This window comes from Protopterus annectens, chromosome 5.part0 (assembly GCF_019279795.1).
Source record: "Protopterus annectens isolate FY-2018-M chromosome 5.part0, PAN1.0, whole genome shotgun sequence".
In the NCBI taxonomy this organism is placed as follows: Eukaryota; Metazoa; Chordata; order Ceratodontiformes; family Protopteridae; genus Protopterus; species Protopterus annectens.
Window position 1 is genome coordinate 1619953682 of NC_056735.1, and position 21444 is coordinate 1619975125.

Sequence of the window (21444 nt, forward strand, 5' to 3'; positions counted from 1 at the left end):
GGTGAGCCATAGCACTGCCACCTACAACGGGTCATTTCATGACTCAGAGTTGCTCTTTTCTAGGCTTAAGGCCAAAAGTACAGCTTATAAACCATAGCAAGACAATTTGATTTACAACATGTTAAGCATATGGCATTAGGCCTTGCTGCTGAGAACTCACAAAAACACGCATAAAACTGTACTACACAGGAAGCAGCCATCAAGGCGAGTGAGTGACATGACAGGGTTGAAGAACATACAGACAACAAATGTTTTTCAGTATTACTTGCTCAAAGGTTCAATGGTAAAAAGACAAAAGGGAGACAAACTGTTTATACAGCAACATATTCTATTTTCTGACATTCAAAATTAAAACTTTTAAATTCTACTGAAGAGGACTACAGACTCCCTACCCTGAGCAGCATACCATGACTGTATATTGGTACTCCACACTGCTCCCATATATTTTACATGCTTAGTCTTTTCATTGCTTGCATCACATATATTCAAATGGTACATTGTTCAAAATAAAGTCTTTGAAATGGAACTGCAACATAAAAACTACAAACCTACCGTGCTTAAAGATGACCACCTGTGTATCACCAACTTCAGACAAATGAACACTTTCACAGTGACCCATCTCCTCTGGTGTTGGTGGAGTCTACAAAACAACAACAACAAAAAAAAGTCTTCCTTCAGTGTCTGCTAGGGAAAAAAATCATATCTGAACAGAAATTTCACTCTAGTGTATAAGCTACTTTAGATGATGCAAACTACTAGAAATGTTTACTCTGTTCTGCACTTAAAATAATCCTTGTTTTTTTCTAGGAAAATCTTGAGTTGCAACACTGTTGCATGATTTGTAGTGCACAAAAAAAAGTTATGTACTTACCATAAAGTACAGTTGTGTACACTTACCATATATGTAGATGTTCAAGTGTATTCACTGTTGCAGTCATCACATTTGGGTTATCTGCCTGCAGGTAGCCCTCAGTCAGACTGAATACCAGAGTCTTGGGATTTCTGCGTCGGATGGTGTCGCTTCTTGCATGACGTCAGATAGTCAGGGGTATAAAACATGCAGCCAACGCCATTACATCAGTTTTTCTTGCCCCAGAAGTCAGGTGGCCCCAAAATAGGAAGAAATTACATGGTATGGAACATCCCCAGCAAAAAACAAATACAAATGACATAAGATATGCCAAACAAAAAAAGATAGGTAGAAGTAAAGAAAAGTCGGGGGGGCTGGAAGGAGAGTAACCAGGACTGCAACAGTGAATACACTCGAACATCTACATTTATAGTAAGTGTACACAACTGTACTATGTTCCTTGTATTTCACTGCTGCAGTCATCTCATTTGGGTTGATTACCAAAGCTAAGGAAGGGTGGAGGTAGTTAAGAAGCATTAGGACTGGCAATCAGGCCCTGTAAGACTGCTGTGGCAAATCCAGCTCTAGATTTAGAAAGGATAGGCAAGTGGTAATGCTTGGTGAAAGTGTGTACAGAGCTCCAGGTTGCAGCTTCCAGGATGTTCCTGGTAGGGACTCCCCTGAGAAATGCTGTAGAGGTAGATGTAGCCCTTGTGGAATGTGTTCGGATCCCCTGTGGGGCAGGTTTCCTATGCCGTTTGTAGCAGAAATGGATGCAGTGTGCTATCCATTTAGAAATGGTTTGCTTTGAAATGGCCTCTGCCCCTGTAGCAAATCTGACTAGCAGCTGGTCAGATTTTCTGAAAGGCTTAGCCCTGTCCAGATGGAACCTGAGCTGCCTGTGCACGTCTAGGGAGTGCAGCATCCTTTCCCCTTTATTCTGAGGATTAGGGAAAAAAGCTGGCAAATTAATAGATTGGTTTAAAACCACACTAGATACCACCTTGGGCATAAACGATGGGTTAATCCTGAGGGAAACCCTGTCCGCATGGAAGACAATGAAGGGTTCCAAGGCCACAAGGGCCTGCAATTCAGACACTTCTTGCTGAAGTGATAGCTAAAAGTAAAGCTGCCTTCCATGAGAGGAATTTTAACTGGTGTGGCAGCAGGCTCAAAGGGCGGAAGCATGAGCTTTTCCAATAAAAGTTAAGGTCCCACAGGCAGGAGCTCTCCTGGGAGGTCTTAAATTTTTGGCTCCTCTCAGGAATTGTTTGACCAGAGTATGAGAGAAAAGGAGTGGCATGGTAATATAATGAGCTGAGATGGCAGAGGCATGAATCTTAATTGAAGAGAAGGATAGGCCTTTGAGAAGCGTTTCTGTTAATTAATCTAGTATATGAGGTAAGTTGGGCACAGTTGTGTCCATTCCCTGAGACTGGCTCCAAGAACAGTACCTTTTTCACTTTTCTGAATAGGATTTTCTAGTATTAGGCCTCCTTGCCTCAAGAATGACATCCAGCAGCTGCTTACTGAGAGTTGCTGGTGAAGAATTCAGGGGATGAGCCAGGCTGATAGGTTCAGTGTCAATAGCTGAGGGTGCAAAATGTGGCCCCCCTGCTAGGACAGCAGGGAAAGGGTCTGAGGCAGGTGCCATGGTGGCACTACTGTCAGAATGCGCAAAAGAGGATACCAGTGCTGGCGTGGCCAGTCTGGTGCAATCAGGATTGTCCTTGGCTTGTCCTGTTTGATCTTTAGTAGAACCTTCGAGAGGAAGGGCAGGGGGGAGAGGCATAGATTGAGAGGCTTTCCCAGGTAAAGGACAGGCATCCACTTTCCAAGCTTGGCTGTGGGGAGTTCTGGTGCAATATTTGCTCAATTGAAAGTTCTGAGGGGAAGCAAAGAGGTTTCCCTCTGGTGCCCATCTGTTCCTCAAAAGCTTGAATATTTTGGGTTCCAGTTTCCACTCGTGTGGGTCCATGATAATTCTGCTCAAGTCTGCCAGTGAATTTAATTTGCCTGGCAGGAACTGAGTTTGCAGATGCACTTGGTTGCTCAAGGCTGTATTCCACAGAGCCATGGCTAATCTGCAGAGAGGGTAGGAATGCGTTCCCCCCTGCTTTTTTATGTACCACTTAAAAAGAAGTTATGTCCTTACCATAACGTTCCATGTAGAGTGTTCATCTCGCCTTTGTTCTTACACACGGGTTCGGAGCCGATCCTCGGCTCCGAGTCGGCCGAATTGCAAAGCTCTGAATCTCAGAGAAGCTAGAGACCAGCCCATATCCCACAATCCTCCCTGCCATTACTCACATCTAGTTTGCAAACAAACCAGACCAAAAGATCCAACACCTCCGGTGCTAGAAGTATACACTCTCTTCAGCCATTTAGAGACACTCTCTCACCATAGCAATAACTAATGGTCTAAACATATATCCCATGATGCACGGGACCATATACCCCGGAAGGGGTCAAGACACGTCGATCAGACTCTAATCCTACCAGTTCTTCCAAACACGTGGGGAGGGAAAGGGAGGGAATGTAAGAACAAAGGCGAGACGAACACTCTACATGGAACGTTATGGTAAGGACATAACTTCTTTATGTAAGAGTGTTCAATCTCGCCGTTTGTTCTTACACACTGGTAGCGTCCCTAGCTCAGTCACCCTGAGTGACTCATGGAAGAACGTTCCTAAGCACAGTGGAACCAAATGATGTCCTGTCCTTGGAGACTTCGTCCACTCTATAATGAGTGATGCAAGTATGTGGCTTAGACCACGTGGCTGCTGCACAAATAGTGTCCAAAGGCAAACGAGCTGCATGAGCTAAGGAAGTGGAGATGGATCTGGTAGAATGGGCCTTAGGTTTGGTGGGTAAGGATTGATTTGATTTAGAGTATACAAAGGTTATACAGTCAGCAAGCCATTTAGATAGTGTACGTTTAGTAATTGCCATGCCCTTTTTATTGTCTGCAAATGCGACGAAGAGCTGATCCGTTTTCCTGTAAGCTTTGGTCCTATCCAAATAAAATCTTAATTGCCTGTGAACATCCAACTTGTGCAACATATACTCCAGTTTGTTAGTATGGTTCTTGAAAAAGGTAGGGAGTTCTATAGACTGGTTAATATTCGTAACTGAGCACACTTTTGGAAGGAAAGATGGATTTGTACGCAAAGAGACCCTGTCTGGATGGAATATCAAGTAAGGTGGTCTGACCGATAATGCTTGCAACTCTGATACTCTACGAGCTGAGGTCACGGCGACGAGAAACAGCGTCTTCCACGATAAGAACTTTAAGAGACATGACGAAGCAGGTTCAAAAGGTGGCAACATGAGTTGCGACAGCAACAAATTCAGGCTCCATGGAAAGAAAGGTTTTCTGACAGGCGGTCTAAGATGGAAGGTTCCTTTCATAAAGGCCTTACAAAGTCTGAGACATAATGGGAGAACCTTCCTCACCAATATGGAAGTTTGATATGGCCGCCAACTGTACTCTTAGCGTGGAAGTAGAAGCTCCTTCGTGAAAAAGGATAAGAATTCTAAAATTTTATGTAGAGGAGCTACCAAGGGGTCTAAGTTTTGGCTAGATGCCCAAAATACAATGCGTTTCCACTTACTCGTATAGAGTTTAGTAGTGGAAGCTTTATGAGAAGCAACCAGAATGTGTTGAACTGCCGGGGGAGCAGATGAGACCTGGCTAGGCAGGGAAGCGGAGCAGTCAAGCTGCTAGTTTGAGGGACTGTAAAGAAGGGTGAGGAACTCCCGACGAATGGGTCAGTAGATCTGGTACTGGGTCCAGAATCCATGGTTCCTCTATTTGATAGGCTCAAAGAAAGGGAAACCATATTTGACGAGGCCGGAATGGGGCTATGAGTATTATAGTCCTTTCCAGGTTCCTGGCTTTCTGTAGAAATCTGGGAATCAAGGGAGTAGGCGGAAATGCATATAAGAGACCCGGGGGCCAATCGTGTATCAGTGCGTCCCTGGGGACATCCCCCGGAGGGGGTAGAAGGGCAAAGTAGCTTCTGCATTTTGCATTCAACGGGGAAGCAAACAGATCGCAGCAAGGCTGGCCCCATTTGCGGAAGATCTTTTCCGCCGTCTGTGAATTGAGGGACCACTCGTGAGGTAACAGGATGGCTCTGCTCAACCTGTCCACAATGACGTTGGATGACCCCGGGATGTGCGTTGCTATCAGAAAGCGACCCGTGGACTCTGCCCACTGCCAAATTCTCATGGCCTCTCTGCATAACGGGCAAGACCTGGTTCCCCCTTGCTTGTTTATGAACCAGACTACAGACATGTTGTCTGTCTGAACTGGTACTGTTCCTAGAGGTAAGAGGGCTTGGAAGTGTTGCAACCCCAGGAACACCACTCTCAACTTCAGAACATTTATATGTAGAGTGTACTCCGTGCTGGACCATTCTCCTTGGACTGTTCTTCCCTGAAAACGGCCCCCCCCACCCTACCAGGGAAGCGTCCGTGGTTATTGTGGCTGTTGGACTGGGTAGAACGAACGGACGACCCATAGTGAGGTTCTGATCGCGCACCCACCATGAGAGGTCCCGTCTGCAAGAGTCTGTTATCCTGATCTCGTGCGCTAGGGGTAGGTGTTGGAACGACCACTGCGCGAAGAGCAGCCATTGTAGGATCCTCATGTGTAACTTTCCCATAGGGACTGCAATTAGTGTGGCTGACATCAGTCCCAACACTTTTAACACCAGTTTGGCTGTGGCTTTCTTGCTGACCAGAAGAAGAACCTGCTGTTTGAGGGTTGAGGCCCTTATTGGAGGGAGCTTCAGTAGTGTCGATCGTGTATTTAGGTCTGCTCCGATGAAGGAAATACACTGTGAGGGCGATAAGCAAAACTTTTCGAAGTTTATGGAAATCCCTAAGTGGGAACAAAGGCTGACTGTGTAGTCTCTGGCTTGCAATAGACGACGCTCAGTGGTGGCGGTGAGGAGCCAGTCGTCCAGATAGGGAAACACCTGGAATCCTTGTCGTCTCAAGTGAAACGCAACTACTGTCATGCATTTGGTGAATACCCTGGGGGCTGAGGTGAGTCCAAAGGGCAGAGCTCGAAACTGAAAGTGACTGGCTCCCAGCCGGAAGCGCAGGTGATCTCTGGACGGTCTGGCCATTTTGATGTGGTAGTATGCATCTTTGAGATCTATAGAGCACATCCAATCGTCCTTCTGTAAGAATGGAAGGATCGATTGAAGCGTGACCATCCGGAACTTTTCCTTCTTCACGAAGTTGTTGAGATGGCTGAGATCTAAGATCAGTCTCCAGTCCCCTGTCTTTTTTGGAACTAAAAAGAACCTTGAGTAAGTTCCAGATTCTCTTTGGTCCGCCGGGACTGGTTGAATACTCTGTTTTCGAGCAGCTTTGAAATTTCTACAGCTGCTGGATTTCGCAGACGGGGTGGCACGTCTGGAAACTTTCTTTGTAGAGGTGGCATTGATGTGAAGGGGATTTTGTATCCTCTGGTTATAATGCTTTTTACCCAAGAATCCGAAGTAATGTTTAGCCAGGCCAGTGGGTATAAAGCCAAGCGACCCCCGACTGCCTCCAGAGCAGGACAGCCGGGCCTCCCTTCAGGAGTGCTGGAAAGGCTTCCCAGGGACGGAATCCCTGTCACCTTGGTTATGCGGACCCCCTCTGCCGCCGGGGCGGCGTCTTCCATTTCTACCCCCTCCTCTGCCTCTGGAGGGAGTATCACTCTGTGTGGTCTGGAAAGATACCAGATTCTTACGGAACCACATTTTTCCGCCTCGTTGCCCTTTGGGGTACGGTCTAGTAGGAGCGGAAAAACAGACCCCGACAGCAGACAGGGTCTTTCCCTCTTGCTCACACCGAGTGAGAGTCTCCTTAACCTTGGGCCCGAAAAGTGTGGCACCATCAAAAGGGGCATTGGCAAAGGAAGACTTGAAGGCTTCCGCAAAGGAGCACAGCCGCATCCATGATTGTCTTTGAAGAGCAATCGCTGAAGCTGCAGCTCTACTCGATCCATCGGCTGCATACGAGATGAGCCTCATGGATGAGTTTACTATGGAGGTGAGGGTGTTAAGTTGTGCTGTTACTTTTTCTGAAACAGCAGCATCTGTGTTACCCTGGAGGGTATCTGTCAGCTCCTTGATGAGATCCCTCTGCAAACGTGTGAAGTGAGTCAAATAGTTTAGCGAACGCAAGGAAAAAGTCGCTGAACTAAAAACGCGCTTCCCATATCTGTCCATAGTCCTAGAATCCTTATTAGGAGGTGGTGGCCAGCAGTGTTCCTCTAGCAGCAGAGACAAAAAAGACTACCTTTCCAGATTTTAAGTATTTTTCTTGGCTTTTTCGACTTTTTGTGCCTTTCGACTACTGTTTCTGCTTGTTTTATCAAAGTTTGCACTGTTTTTACTGTGTTTATAAGCTAAAACTGTTTACTGCACTTGCTAGTTTAAGTTTTGCCTAAAAGTTAAACTACAGGCTAATACACTCAAGTGTACTAGCTTTTGATAGCATTTAGTCGAAAATCATAGCATTTATTGTGTTTTCTGCTTTTCTGTGAAAAAACTTGAAAAAAACAAAAAGAAATGTCCTTGTTTTCCATACTTTCCTAACTAGTGTTCCAGAGACCAGATTTTGCTGATCCCTGGGCTTTGTCTTGGTTCCTGTGTTTCTCCATTTTCCTTGTTTGGTCAGGGGGAAGTTTCTTTACTCACCAGTGAGAGTGGGGAGTACTGAGCTGCCTGTTTGTCCTTAGAGGAGTGGTTTAAGGCAGTAACTTGTAGTCTATTGGCCGTTTTGGGTCATTTCCTGTCTTTTCCAGCCCCCTGCTATAAAGCGCGTTTTAGCCCGCCGGTTAAGCAGTTTTAAACTATTCGGGCTACCTAAAGTCCACTTCAAATTTTCCCTTAAAACTACCTTCCTCGAACTATACTACTGATCTAATCAGCGTATCCTATAACTAAAAAGAGCATCTCTACTTGACTCCAAGTAGACTATTCTCTATCTGTTAAACCTAGCACTTGCTCCTACAGTACTTATTACCTTGATACGGCACTCTTGTCATAGATAGTACCCCAAAAAGGCAAACCCCCATTTCTCGGTCACCCACGTCCCCCCGGAATCTTTTTTAAAGCTTGTTTTGTCTATTCCTTCTAGCATGTCGAGGGATCAGTTGCTAGTGTCCTCTCCTGCTCAGCTGGTGAACCTGGGAATATTGAGGCAATGTTACAACCCTCTCCTCCTCCCACAAAACACAAATACATGCGAGAGATGCAACTATACGGCCAAACTGGAGGCTGAGCTCTCTCAACATAGGACTGGCAAGACCAGTCAGGAGGAGAAGGTTACCACACACACTATAGACCCAGTCTCACATAGTACCATCACAACCTCAAATCATACACATAAACACACAAAGACATACTCGGAGGCTCTGATCAAAAATCTACCAAAACAGCAGAGGCCACCAAAGCAGACACCCAAACAACCACCACCTCAGAACACAACACCTGCAACACATAGACCTCACAGTCAGAGTGTCAAACAGTCACAGCCCTTAAGGCCAAACACAATGCCAGACACACTAGTCATTGGTGACTCCATAGTCAGACACACTGACGGCCCGCTCACCAGACTGAGTAAGGAGAAGGTCACAGTAAGCTGCCTGTCGGGCGCTAGAATCCGCCACATAACGCAAGCACTCAGGTCTCTCAACAGCAGGTACAAATACGACTCAGTCATTGTCCACGCTGGTGTAAACGACCTGAGACGCACCTCCTTGGACTACATGAAAAGAGACATTGAGGAGCTCTCTGATTATGTAGCCCAGGCAGGTATGACCCTGACCTTGAGCAGTATCCTACCTTCACCAAGAATGATGCCACAATACAGAGATAAGATGATCAGCTTTAACAATTGGCTTAAACACTGGTGTCATTCAAAGGGGATCCAGTGTCTGTCTGCCTGGGATGACATGCTGGACAAGCCACGCTGCTTCAAGGGACGGCTTGCACCTGTCACCCTGGGATTCCGGATATTGGCAAAGGCTCTTGCCACCCCCATAGTGCCTTTTTAGGCAAGGCTCAAATTCTAAACCTACCACCCTAGAACACAAAAAGGAAAAAACTAAGGGTAATGCTGCTCAATGCCAGAAGTCTAAATCTCAAAATGCACGCACTCAAGGCCCTTCTCAGTATGGAGAACATCGATGTCTGTGCTGTGACAGAAACCTGGTTCAAGGCTCCTGAGAGCACCCCAGCACTATCAGGTTTTTCCTCATATCATGCGTTCTGGCCCCAAAATCCGGACAATACCAAGAAAGGAGGGGGGGTATCCATATTCATCAAGGACACCCACACCTCAAGACTGGTGGCAACGCACGATGCATCGGAGACCATCCAGGTGCAATTAACCATAGGCAAGACTGCTCTGCAAATTGTAGCATGTTACAGGCACTCACAAACTCAGGAACCTCACATGGCCTTCCTGAAAACACTAGAGGGGATAAATGTATCACCAAACACCATCATACTAGGTGACTTCAATTACCCTAATATAGACTGGGAACACTACTCAAGCCCAAACACCCTAGCCCAAAAGTTCCTGGAATTCATAAACTCAAATGCCGTGGAACAACTAGTCACCATCCCCACAAGAGGAGATAACATACTTGATCTCATCATCACGAACATGGGAGCACAATGTTCAACACCGAAGTATACCCCTCACTGGTGAGATCAGATCACAAACTAATCTCGCTGGAGGTCCTCATCCCCACCCCTCCTGAAATAAAAAAGGCCACCGTAAAGAACTTCTCGAAGCTGACTTCACACTTCTAAAGACTAGTGTGGTCTCCTTTAAGGCCCCGAGCTGGCGGAAAACAGTACTCAAGCCGCTGAATCACTTACAAATGCCTTCTACCAGCACCTGCAGGACTGCATGGATAAGGCAATCCCAAGCAAAACAAAGACTCTTTGTACCAAAGGCAAGCGTCCAGTCTGGTGGACCCCAGCCATAAACAAACTCTACAACAAAAGGAGGAAGCTACTACAAGATAGAGCAAAATCCTTAAAAGGTAAGACACCCTTGATCACTATAAGTAAAAACTAAGAGCTCTCATAAAATCATCCAAAGCAAATTTTGAGAGAAAAATAGCTAAAGACTCAAAAGACAATCATAAGGCCTTCTTTAGCTATGTTAGAAACCTGGGAGGAAACTCCCAGATATGCTCAGAACTAGTTCAAAATGATGTGAAGATTACTGATCCTACAGACATTGCCAACATACTGGCTGACAGGTTCAGTGCAAACTCCCCTCCCCAAAAGGAGAGATATCTATACCAAACGATTGCAGCCCCCAAACATCTCCAACGCCCAAGTGAGAACTGCTCTCTCCAAAGCAAAAACACAGCATCCATGGGACCTGATGGTGTCCCCGGCTGTGTGCTCCACGAACTCAATGAGGAATTAAACCCACAGCTAGGACAGCTGTTTAATCAAAGTCTTACCTCTGGATACGCACTCCAGGAGTGGCGCACTGCAACTGTGGTCCCACTTCACAAAGGCGGTGCCTCCACCGACCCTGGAAATTACCGCCTATTAGCTTGACAAGCCTTATCTGCAAAGCCATGGAGAGGATCATAATGGACCTCATAAATAAAGACATAGGGAATTTGCAGACTTTGGATCCAACCCAGTTTGGCTTTGTCAAAGGCAGATCATGCCTTTTAAACTTGGTTGACTTTTTCAAACAGTCACCAAAGCCATTGATGAGGGAAAGGCAGTCCATACAGCCTACCTCGATCTGGCGAAGGCCTTGATACAATACCCCACTCGGGTATCATTGAAAAACTCATCAGCTTAAATGTTAACCCATACATCACAAGATGGGTTGCAAACTGGCTGAGTGACAGAACCCACAGGGTCAGAGTTGCTGGCGCCATGTCAGACTCAAAGCCTGTCACAAGTGGTGTCCCACAGGGCTCAGTCCTGGGCCCACTCTTGTTTGGCATCTACTTTTCCAAGTACAAGCAAACACAGGAGGGTTATGGCTGACAAAGTTTGCAGATGACTGCAAACTGGGCCATAGTAGAAAACACATCTGACACAGATATCCTTCAGAAGGGTCTCACAGAAACGGATAACTGGTGCCAGAGCCATGGCCTAAATTTAAATGCCAAAAAATGCATAGTCATACCCTTCGAAAAACAAGGTTACCCCTAGCTACCAAATAGGTGGCAATCCACTGAGCACAGAAGAAGTTATCAGGGACCTGGGGACCCAGGTTGATAGTAGTCTGTCATTCGACACCCATGTAGCTAAAGTAGTTAGGAAAACCTTCTACATTGCCCACCTTATCATGAAGGGATTCTCATCTAGATCAAGGGAGGTCATAGTCTCCCTTTACTCATCACTCATCAGACCAATGACTGAGTACAATGCCCCATTCGGAATGTATCTGACCTGACACTTGCAGCAGCTGGAGAGGCCACAAAAGTTCCTCACCAAAAGAATAAAGGGTCTCAAAAATCTGTCCTATGCTGCCCGACTGAAAAAACTCCAGCTCTATTCAGTCGCTTACCGCTTGCTCAGAGGTGACCTTTGCCTAACCTACAAGGCCATGTCAAACCCAGATTTGATGAATATGCTTCACCTCAAAAAATCTAGATCCATCAGAGCCACAAGGGCGGGAGACTTAAACCTCGACACGGCTATTAATAGGACGTGCTGGAGGGATAGATTCATCACCCAAAGACTCCCTATGCTGTGGAACAAAATCCCGGTATATGTGAGGCAGAGCACCTCGCTGGCCTTGTTCAAGAGAAATCTTGACCAATGGATGGGAGATCGCAGATATACCCCAGGGATTACCTCAGTGTCACTGCTCGACAGAGGAACAGCAAAATAATGGGTATAGTTCCCCATACTAAAGGGGTGGCGTAAGCCACATAACGATGGGCTAGGCTTGTAAATGCCCTCGGGCAGATAGCCTAGTATGAACCTATGAACAGATGAGGAAGACTCAAACATCTCCTTTTTCATGGCTGCCGCCACCACCAGAGCGTCGACAGGAACTCCCTTGGTGAGATAAGATTTATCTTGGGGGCAGTGATGAACTTGTTTGGTTTCCTAGGGACTGGTTCCATTGTGTCAGGTGCCTCCCATGCCCTTCGAGCAATCAAATCCATTAATTCATCAAAGGGCGGAGTTACCCAGGAGGTAGAAGGTTGAGCCCCAAAAGCCTTCAGCAGCACCGACTCGTCCTCAGTGGGGGCTAGGGATTGCCAATCACCCCTCTGTTTCAAGATCTCCAGGAAGTCTGCAAATGACATATCCTCAGAGGGTGATTTGGGGGACCCCTCTGCCTCATCCAAGTCGGTATCAGACGTTAGAGATTCCTGTGGGGAATCTATGTGCCTCCTCTTGCACAACCGTTTCCTCGGGACCTCATCAGAGGGGGCTTCTGATGAGGCCTCCAAGGAACAGGGGGTACCCTCTGGGGGTGGCCGAGGCAATTGGGCTCTACGCTTGGGATGGATCGTGGGAGCAGAAACAGAAAGTGGCCCTTTTGGGGAAGGAGAAGATTCCCCTGATGATGTGGTTGTCTGTGCAGACAATACTTTCCTCATAAGGTCAAAGGCCCCCAAACCCCTGGCCGAGGGCTCCCCCGGTTCCGAAGAACACGGGAGCATCCCAGACCCAGGTGCCGTGGGCTCTGACCCCGAGGATGGAGCCGAGCCAGTCTGTGCCGAGGCCCCGAGAGGGAGAGTCGGTACCGACAGGTCGGTACGACTCTTGGTCCCGGAACCGAGGAGAGACAGTCGGCTCCGCGACTCCCCTATTGGTTCCGAAGGAGTCGAAGTCAATGGTGCCGATCATGCAATGGACTGTTTCGGCACAGAGGGCTCCACTATCATCAGGTCATCCTCTCCCGGCTCCGAGATCTGGATGGGTCTCGAAGGAGGACCCATTCGAGATATGGGGAGGCCTTCTAGTTTCGACACCAACTGGAAGGAAACTGCAATTAACTTGGAAAGGGCCGTGTTTTCCATGAGTTTCTGCAGGACACGATCCACATCTGTCTCAGATAAAGGTCTGGAAGAACGGGTCGAAGGAGCCGAAGATGGCACCGACCGAAGAATGGACGGTGGTGGCAGCTCCGACACCGGTTCCAAGATTTGGGGCTCAGGAAAAGATAAATGTTCGACGCTCGGCCCCAAGATCTGTGGAACTGGCGAACGAACCCTAGAAGATGAACTCGGAGCCGATGACATAGGCTCCGACATCTTCGACCCCTTCGAGGATTTATAAGCCTGATCAGACGTGTCCAAAGCTTCTTGAAAGGCAGGCTTCAGTAACCCTCTGTCTATGAGCTTCCTGCGCCTATCTGTCATGACCCTCCCGCTAAAGAAATGGCAAATAGAGCAATCCTCTTGAAGATGGAGAGGGCCAAGACAGTAGACGCAGGAAGCATGATTGTCAGTAATGGACATTTTCTGCCCACACTGACATCTTTTAAAGCCAGATTTAGCTTTTTTTGACATACTAATATAACAACAATAGCTAATGAGTAGAGAAAAACTGCTAATCCTATATGTATATAGATATGTAGAAAGGGCTATATAAAAGAAGACACTCACAAAACCACACCCAAAGAAGAAGGGTGCCTGAAAAAAAAAAGGGTGTATATATATATATATATATATATATATATATATATATATAAATAAATAAATAAATAAATAAACCACACACACACACACACACACACACACACACACACACACACACACACACACACAGCACTTCTATAACAATCTAAGAAATATAAGGTTATATCAGGAAAAAAAATCAGTAGCTTATCTGTAAATAGTAACCAAATATCAATTTTCTATCTGGTCCGAGCTCTCCTCGATACGATCTGTTGCAGCGGCAAACTCGATCTGAGTAATGGCAGGGAGGATTGTGGGATATGGGCTGGACTGGAACTTCTCTGAGATTCAGAGCTTTGCAATTCGGCCGACTCGGAGCCGAGGATCGGCTCCAAACCCGTGTATAAGAACAAACGGCGAGATTGAACACTCTTACATCTGTGGTGTTGTCTGTTTTTACCAATAGTTGTCCTGGAAGAGTAAGGCCTTTGAAGGCTATCAGAGCATTCTGTACAGCTAACATTTCTTTTTGACGGTTATGCGGGTGTATTTGCTTTGGGCTCCATTTGCCTTCAATGCACTGTCCTGCCATGTGAGCCCACCATGCATAGTCTGATGCGTCTGTTAGGGTTTGGGCAGCAGGGGATTGAGCGAAAGGAGTCCCTTATTGCGGTAGCAGGCTTCTGCCCACCAAAGGAACTCTGTCCTTTGGCAAGGAATGATGGGAATCATTGTTTCCAGGTCATGAGAATGCTGGCACCAGAGACTTTTTAAGCACCACTGAAGTTTCCTTATATGCGGTCTTGCACATGGAATTAGCAGAATGCAACAGGCCATGAACCCTAGGGCTTGCATTATTTTTCTTGCACATAGCTGGGTTTTGGTGGCCAGTAGACTGAAGTAGTTTGCCAAATAAATTTGTTTTTCTGGAGTGAGAAATGCCATCTGGGAAGATGTGTTCAAGCTTGTTCCCAGGAATACAATCTGTTGGCTGGGTACCAGATGTGATTTATTTTCGTTGATGGTGTATCCCAGTGAAGCTAGAAGTCTCTTTACAAATGTCAGGTGCTGTAACAGCAATTCCTGACTGCCCGCCTGAATCAGGCAATCGTCCAAGTATGGGTAAATTTGAATCACTCTCTGCCTGCAATATGCAATGGCTGGAGCTAGGCATTTTGTGAATACCCTGAGTGCAGTAGATAAGCCAAAGGGAAGTGCCGAGAACTGATGATGCATAGAGCCTGCTCTGAAAAGTACAGTTGTGTACATTTAACATAAAGGTAGATGTTAAGAGTGTATTCACTGTTGCAGTCATCACATTTGGGTTATCTGCTTGCAGTAGAGCTCAGTCGGCCTGATTAACAAAGTCTTGGGTCCTGCGTCGGTTGCTGTCCCTTCTTCCGTGACGTCAGATAGTCAGGGGTATAAAACATGCAACCAAAGCCATTACATCAATTTTTCTTGCCCCAATTGTCACGTGCCCTCCTAATGGGAAGCCATAAAATCTATAAATATACAAGGTTATACCACCAACAAAAAAGCAAATACACCAAAACGCTTTTGAGCATAGTAAAGGAGAGTAGAGGTATAGCCAAAAAAGGTAAGGGAGCTGGAGGGAGGGTAACCAGTATTGCAACGTTGAATACACTCGACCATGTACATTTATGGTAAGTGTACACAACTGTACTATGCTCTTCGTGTTTCACTGTTGAAGTCATCACATTTGGGTAGATTCTCAAAGCTAAGGATGGGAGGAGGAATTTACATAGCATTAGGACCAGCTATAAGGCCCTGCAAGACTGCAGTGGCAAAGTCAGATCTGGATTTAGAGAAAATTGGCAAATGGTATGACCAGCTATAAGGCCCTGCAAGACTGCAGTGGCAAAGTCAGCTCTGGATTTAGAGAAAATTGGCAGATGGTAATGCTTGGTGAAAGTATGTACACAGAACTCCAGGTAGCAGCTTCTAGTCCTAGTGGATGAGGGTTTTCTGGCTCCTTTCCTTGGCTTTGAAGAAGAGGGAGCAGGTGCCCTTTTAACAAGGCTTAATTTTGCTGGGTACTTCCTACAGAATTTAGGAACTGGGGATACGAGTTGATGCTTCAGGTCCTGTAGTTCTTTACATTTTTCCTGCAGATTTTTGAAAAGTTCTGCAGATTGTTTTCCAAAAAGGAAGATGTTGTCCAGGGAGGGCAGCATCCAAAATCTTGTTTTTGAAGTAATCTGGCAGAGGTTGAAGTCTACGCCAGGAATACCTACGTAAAACAGATGCAGCTGACCTGGCTGAGGCTTCGGCAGCAGTGTAGCTGTATTTTACTGAACGTCTGGCTACTTGTGATGCTAGGGAAAGTTTTGAGGCAACATGAGGCATAGCTGGGGAGCCAGGCATAGAGGAGAGTAGGGTAGAGGGCTGTGAAACTAGATCTAGGGCATACTTTACCATGTGTATCTGGTAACTGATGGCCCTAAAGGCCAGGGCTGACAAAGTGTAGATCTTTCCCAGCCTGTCCATCATCTTACTGTCCTTATTTGATGGCAGCAGAGAACAGGTTGTGATATGCCTGGATTGCTAGTCAGCCACCACAGCAATCACAGCTGGGTCTGCCACGGGAGGTTTGATAAGATATTTATAATCATCAGGAACTTTGTAGAACCTGTCTGGTCTTTTGGGGGCTGGTGGCTGGGATTCTTGGGTCTTAGAAACAGAAGCAAAGGGGGTCCAAGTATGCAGGAATCACTGAAGGAATAGCCGAAGGAGAGGGGGACTCCATCTGCAGGAGTTCAAAGCATCTCTCCTGCACCTCAGTTATTTGGGTGGACTCCCACTTGAAATATTCTCTCATTTTGGAGACAGTCTCCCCAAAAGTTGTGTCTTCTGGTGGGAAGTCCCCTTCCAATGAATCTTCATCAGGGCAGCATAACTCTATGGGAGAGGCCAACTGGGAGGCATAAGTGAGAGATTCATCACAGGAAGAAGAGGAAGAGTCTTCTTCTTGAGTCTGTGGAAGAGGAATGGAGCTAGCAGAGGCAGGCTTGGGACTTAGAGTTGGCAAGGCAGGAGTATGTGAGGCAGTAGGCCTCAGGGCCATAAAGGCCTGAAATAGTGACTGGGAAAATGCCTGCCAGACAGGCTGATCTTCTGTTGGGGGAGATAAATGCCTAGTGTTTTGTTTCATTTTGAGAGGAGTCATCTTATAAGTAGTCTGAGAGGCTAAGGACCTGGAATCAGACGCCCGGCCTGGTGTCATACCACCTTCCTTAGAACCGGGTAATGGCAGCCGTATGGACAAGCCAGGTTCCCCCTCAACATCGATGGAGACAGACATTGCATTAACCTTCACAGAAGTGCTGGCTGGAGAAGCAAGGGCGGCATCTGAAATGGTACCCGAAGTTGCCAGTCCTATCAGACATTACTCAGCCCCTAGACTGGAAGACTTCAGGGAGTCTGAAGTTGGAGGCACAGTGTTAGGCCTATAGAACTTGGCCTTCTTTTTAGGCGGCTCTGCCTGGATGGCCGATTCAGGATCCAAACAGAGGGCAAGGCGCTTTAAATGTTGGTTTTCTACAAACAATTTGAGGGCTGTCAGACGGCTGCGTAGGGTCTTAGAGATGAACGACTGGCAGATTTTACATGTATGGTTGTGGGATAGCTCTAAGCAAAATAAGCAGATGTTGTGTGCATCTTTGTGCAGAATTTGCCAACCGCACTTACATTTTCCCATTCTAGATGACATAGAAGGAATCGGCTAACAGATAAACAGCAACATAAGCTTAGCCTAGAAAAAAATAAGAAAATATTCCCAAAGGGGGTACTTACCTTTAATGTAGTCAGTAGTGTGGAGCAGAATGAGCAAGCTGACATTCAACTGCAGCAGAGAAGTTCTGAGGTCTGTGTGTGCGGATGTCAAATTTATGGCCCACGCTTTATGGTCCCAGGGTATGACGTCCCACGCACCTTACAGCAGCCAGGCTAAGCTTTTTTATAAGAGCCAAACGTTCGGGTCGCCTGAGGCAGGGGATCCCACATGTGAGAATGCAGCAACATGAGAATAGAAGGACATCTTGTGTTCTCCATATTGCTCACAGGTCTGTGACTGTGTACTCACATGCATACTGAATTCAGTAATGGACTGGTGCCCTGTCCAAAAAGGATTTAATACCCTATACCCACTGATAGCTGGAATAGGTTCAATGCTCCCACAGCCATGTGGAAAATAAATTAGGTTATATGTAAATGATGAAATCCTACTGTTCACTATTAAAGGCTGAAATCCACAAGTGCAAACCCATGGGGAAGAGTGCACTAATTTTGAACAGCTACATTTTACACAACAGCAGCAGCACAACAAACAAAAATAAAAAACAAAACACAATGTAGGTCTGCCTTTTACAAAGAAGTTAAACAATATACATACCAGTTTTGGAAGTGCTGTTGCTCCAACTGTTTTGCAAAGTCTTCTGAGATCCCATTTAGAATTTAATCTAACAAAAAAATAAACGTAATAAAAACAACTACATTTTGGTTTTTGTATACAGGTTTTAGCAAGATTTTTTAACCCATTATACATTTAGTAGTAACATTAATATGCTACTCATCTCATTACTACTTGCCTTCTGTAAGCACTTAACACCTTTACTACTAGGCATTTTCAGGACTCTCTCCACACTGATATTTTAATTATGTAAATAAATGCTTGCATCACCAAGATAACTTGACATTCTTCTAAAGATTTATTTAGACTGTGCATCTACTTTCAAAAAGCAAAGCAGCAACTATACATTGAATTTTAATGAAAAAAAATGTTTACTGCCACAAAAGAGAGATAAACAGGAAAAGGAAGAGGTGGATGGTGACCTGGAATGCTTCTTAGGTGTTTGCAGAAGTTGAGCAGGCAAGGTAGGTGAGACTGGTTTCAAAACATAGTCAGATGTTGTACTCCTACAGAAAGTACCTGGTTTCAGATCTGATGACTTAGGATCAGAGGGGGATCTGACGGACTAATTGTGATTACAGATGGAGCTGAAGCATTAGGATCTAAAGGTTTCGGATTCAAATATCAAGACGTTCTCAGATCCGAGGGTGATGGATCCGAGAGTCTCCTGGTCTTAGTTGGTGGCTCCAACGAAGACCTACGGGACTTCAAAAAGGAAAGTTTACAGTACTCCACAGTGGGAGACTTACTTGAGCCTGGAGGGGTTTGAGCCCTTCAAGCGAAAGAAGGAAAAAGACCCCCTCAAAAGAAGTTTTTCTTCTGTCCGCCACAGCCTAGGATTAATGGTGGCGCAAATTCGGCACTCCGTGTCCAATGCCTGACCCCTTAGCAATAAATGCACTCCCTGTGGGAATGTGAGTTTGGGATCTTTTTAAACCTTGTAGGTTTATCCAACATAATGGCAGTAACAGATGACAAACACTAAAAAGGAAAAAAATAACAGAATTTTTTTTTCAACAAAGGGAGAAAAATGCAAGAAAAGACTACCAACTATGACAGAAGCAGAAATACCCTAACCTTAAAGGGTAAAGACAAAGACAGAATACCAGCAGTGGTAATACAAACAGTACTGAGAAAACAGTATGGAAAAATAAGAAAAAGTCCCTAACAACCAGTGACAACTAGAGGAAGGAGAAAGATATAAACAGAAGTTCACTCGAAAGGGGAACCTGCGTCTGTATGCGAACAAGACAACCATGATCTGAGGCAACAGGGACGGAGTACAACATTATGGGTAGGAGGAGGAGCTCAAGGGTTAGATTCGAAGTCTAGTAAATTCGGCAGAGTCGGATACAAGGATCGGATCCAAACTCTTAAGTGGGGAAGAATGTCAAGGACAACATCAGATCAAATCTAACCGCTACACCACAGTGCTATCCTCGTTTGAATACTTTGCACATCAGCCCAAAATAATGTTTCTAGAAAAGAACTTGTCAATGACTATTTCTTTACCCAAATAGTAAAGTCCGTTTCATATGGAACCCATTACTAATGGATTTACTGTACATCAGCAAGTCAAATGGCAAAAGAAATAACTCTGTCTAGGGATCTGCCTTCAGCAACATCAACAGAACAGTTTGGAGGGACAGGTATTTTTCTCAGAGGATACAGCTGCTATGGAAAAGACTCCCCAAACACACAACAAAGTTAATTCTTGTCCACATTTAAGCGCATCTTTGATCGATGAATGGGAAACAGAAAATTCACCCCAGGACTGACCCCGTATCATTAATGGACAGAGGCAGCTCATAAATGGCTTTATCCCATACACTGATGATTTGGCATAGCGGTATGTTGCTCTGAGTGTTTTGCACAGGGTCCTGGATTCAACACTAGGCAGTGAAATGTATGGTGGTAACAAAGCATTTTGTGGGAGGTTGGCATAATGGTTAAGGTGTTTGCCTTATAAATCAAAGGTGGTGTTTGCCTTGTAAATCAAAGGTACAGGGTTTGATTCTCTCATGGGGTAATTGGCTAGGCTTAAAATGGCCCACAAAGGCAATTAGCCTAGTACTAATCTATGAATCTATAAATCCATTGTTCCCTCATCTATGGTATAATCCCAGTTATTCTCACAACAGGTAATACATAATCAACAACCATGGGATGTGCAAGGATAGTGTAACTAAGTGGGATAAGTTGTTTACAGCACAAAAAAGAAATTGGTTAGGTTTAAAATGGCCCACAAGGGCAGCTACCCTAGTACTTCCCTATGAACCTACAGGGGGGAAAGGAAAGGTACACAGTGGCTAAACTGTGGAATACCCCTAAATCATATCAGCAGTCTCCCCAAGGTGGAATCCTCAGACAACGAGCTGCCGATGAGAGAGGATTCATCCCAGATCATCATCAGAAGGCAAAAGGCTCACAGATTCTTCTGTTTTGATCAGAAAAGAAAAATGACACAGGAGAAGCACCTTTTTGCTGAAGTGTTTCTTTGCAACTGTCATATTCAGTACTCTGACACAAACAGAAAATGCAACAAGGGAATATCTGAGCACACAACCTATGCTTGTGAAGCACATATGTCTACGGAAAAGTGAGAAAATATACTCTGGCAGAGTAAATACAGAACTGATGGCTTATCTGGTACTAGGTGAAAACTTCAGCAATTTTTTCCTGGCCGAACATGCTTCCATGTATACTAAATAAGTAACCACGTTGAAGAAGGAAAAAAGTTCAAAGTCAACCTGTATTTAGCCTATAAATGCTGGACCCAGTACAGGGCTGGCTACCAGTAGCTGCTCCAAAACCACAAGAAAAAAAAAATACAATAAAGAATCCATTCCGCTTGGCACAAACATGTTAACCAGAATACACCACTGATCTTGGGAGCAATTTTCAGGTTCAGACAGGGTGAATACAAAAATAATAACCAACAGTATATATATATATATATATATATATATATATATATGTATATATATATATATATATATATATATATACATATATATATATATATATATATATATGTATATATATATATATATGAAGTAAAAAGCAAAAAAGCAAATAGAATCCAGCAGCAGAAATACTGTTTTTGACCAGTAATTACAATGTGGAAGTCAGTAGTCATTTATAAAAAATTATACTCAAGTACTCAACAGTTCAGAGTAATGGTGAATGTGGAAGAGAGGTGAAGAAGAGAGTACAGGCAGGGTGGAATGGGTGGAGAAGAGTGTCAGGAGTGATTTGTGACAGACGGGTATCCGTAAGAGTGAAAGGGAAAGTCTACAAGACAGTAGTGAGACCAGCTATGTTATATGGGTTGGAGACAGTGGCATTGACAAAAAGGCAGGAGTCAGAGCTGGATGTGGCAGAGTTAAAGATGTTAAGATTTGCAATCGGTGTGACTAGGATGGATAGGATTAGGAATCGGTATATTAGAGGGTCAGCTCATGTTGGGCAGTTTGGAGACAAAGCAAGAGAGACGAGATTGCGTTGGTTTGGACATGTGCT

The 21444-nt window shown here is 45.2% G+C and overlaps 1 protein-coding gene across 3 annotated transcripts in view; it reads right to left on the reverse strand.

The window, feature by feature from the left end:
- The window catches only part of CCT8 (chaperonin containing TCP1 subunit 8), a 1023638-nt gene that overhangs the window by 600948 nt on the left and 401246 nt on the right, over positions 1 to 21444 (reverse strand). For all 3 annotated transcript variants that reach the window (XM_044071397.1, XM_044071395.1, XM_044071396.1), the window contains exons 9-10: positions 17905 to 17971; positions 553 to 640 (exon numbers count right to left, since the gene is read on the reverse strand). In XM_044071397.1, coding sequence (XP_043927332.1) covers positions 553 to 640; positions 17905 to 17971 — 155 coding nt within the window. The remainder of the gene's footprint in view (positions 1 to 552; positions 641 to 17904; positions 17972 to 21444) is intronic.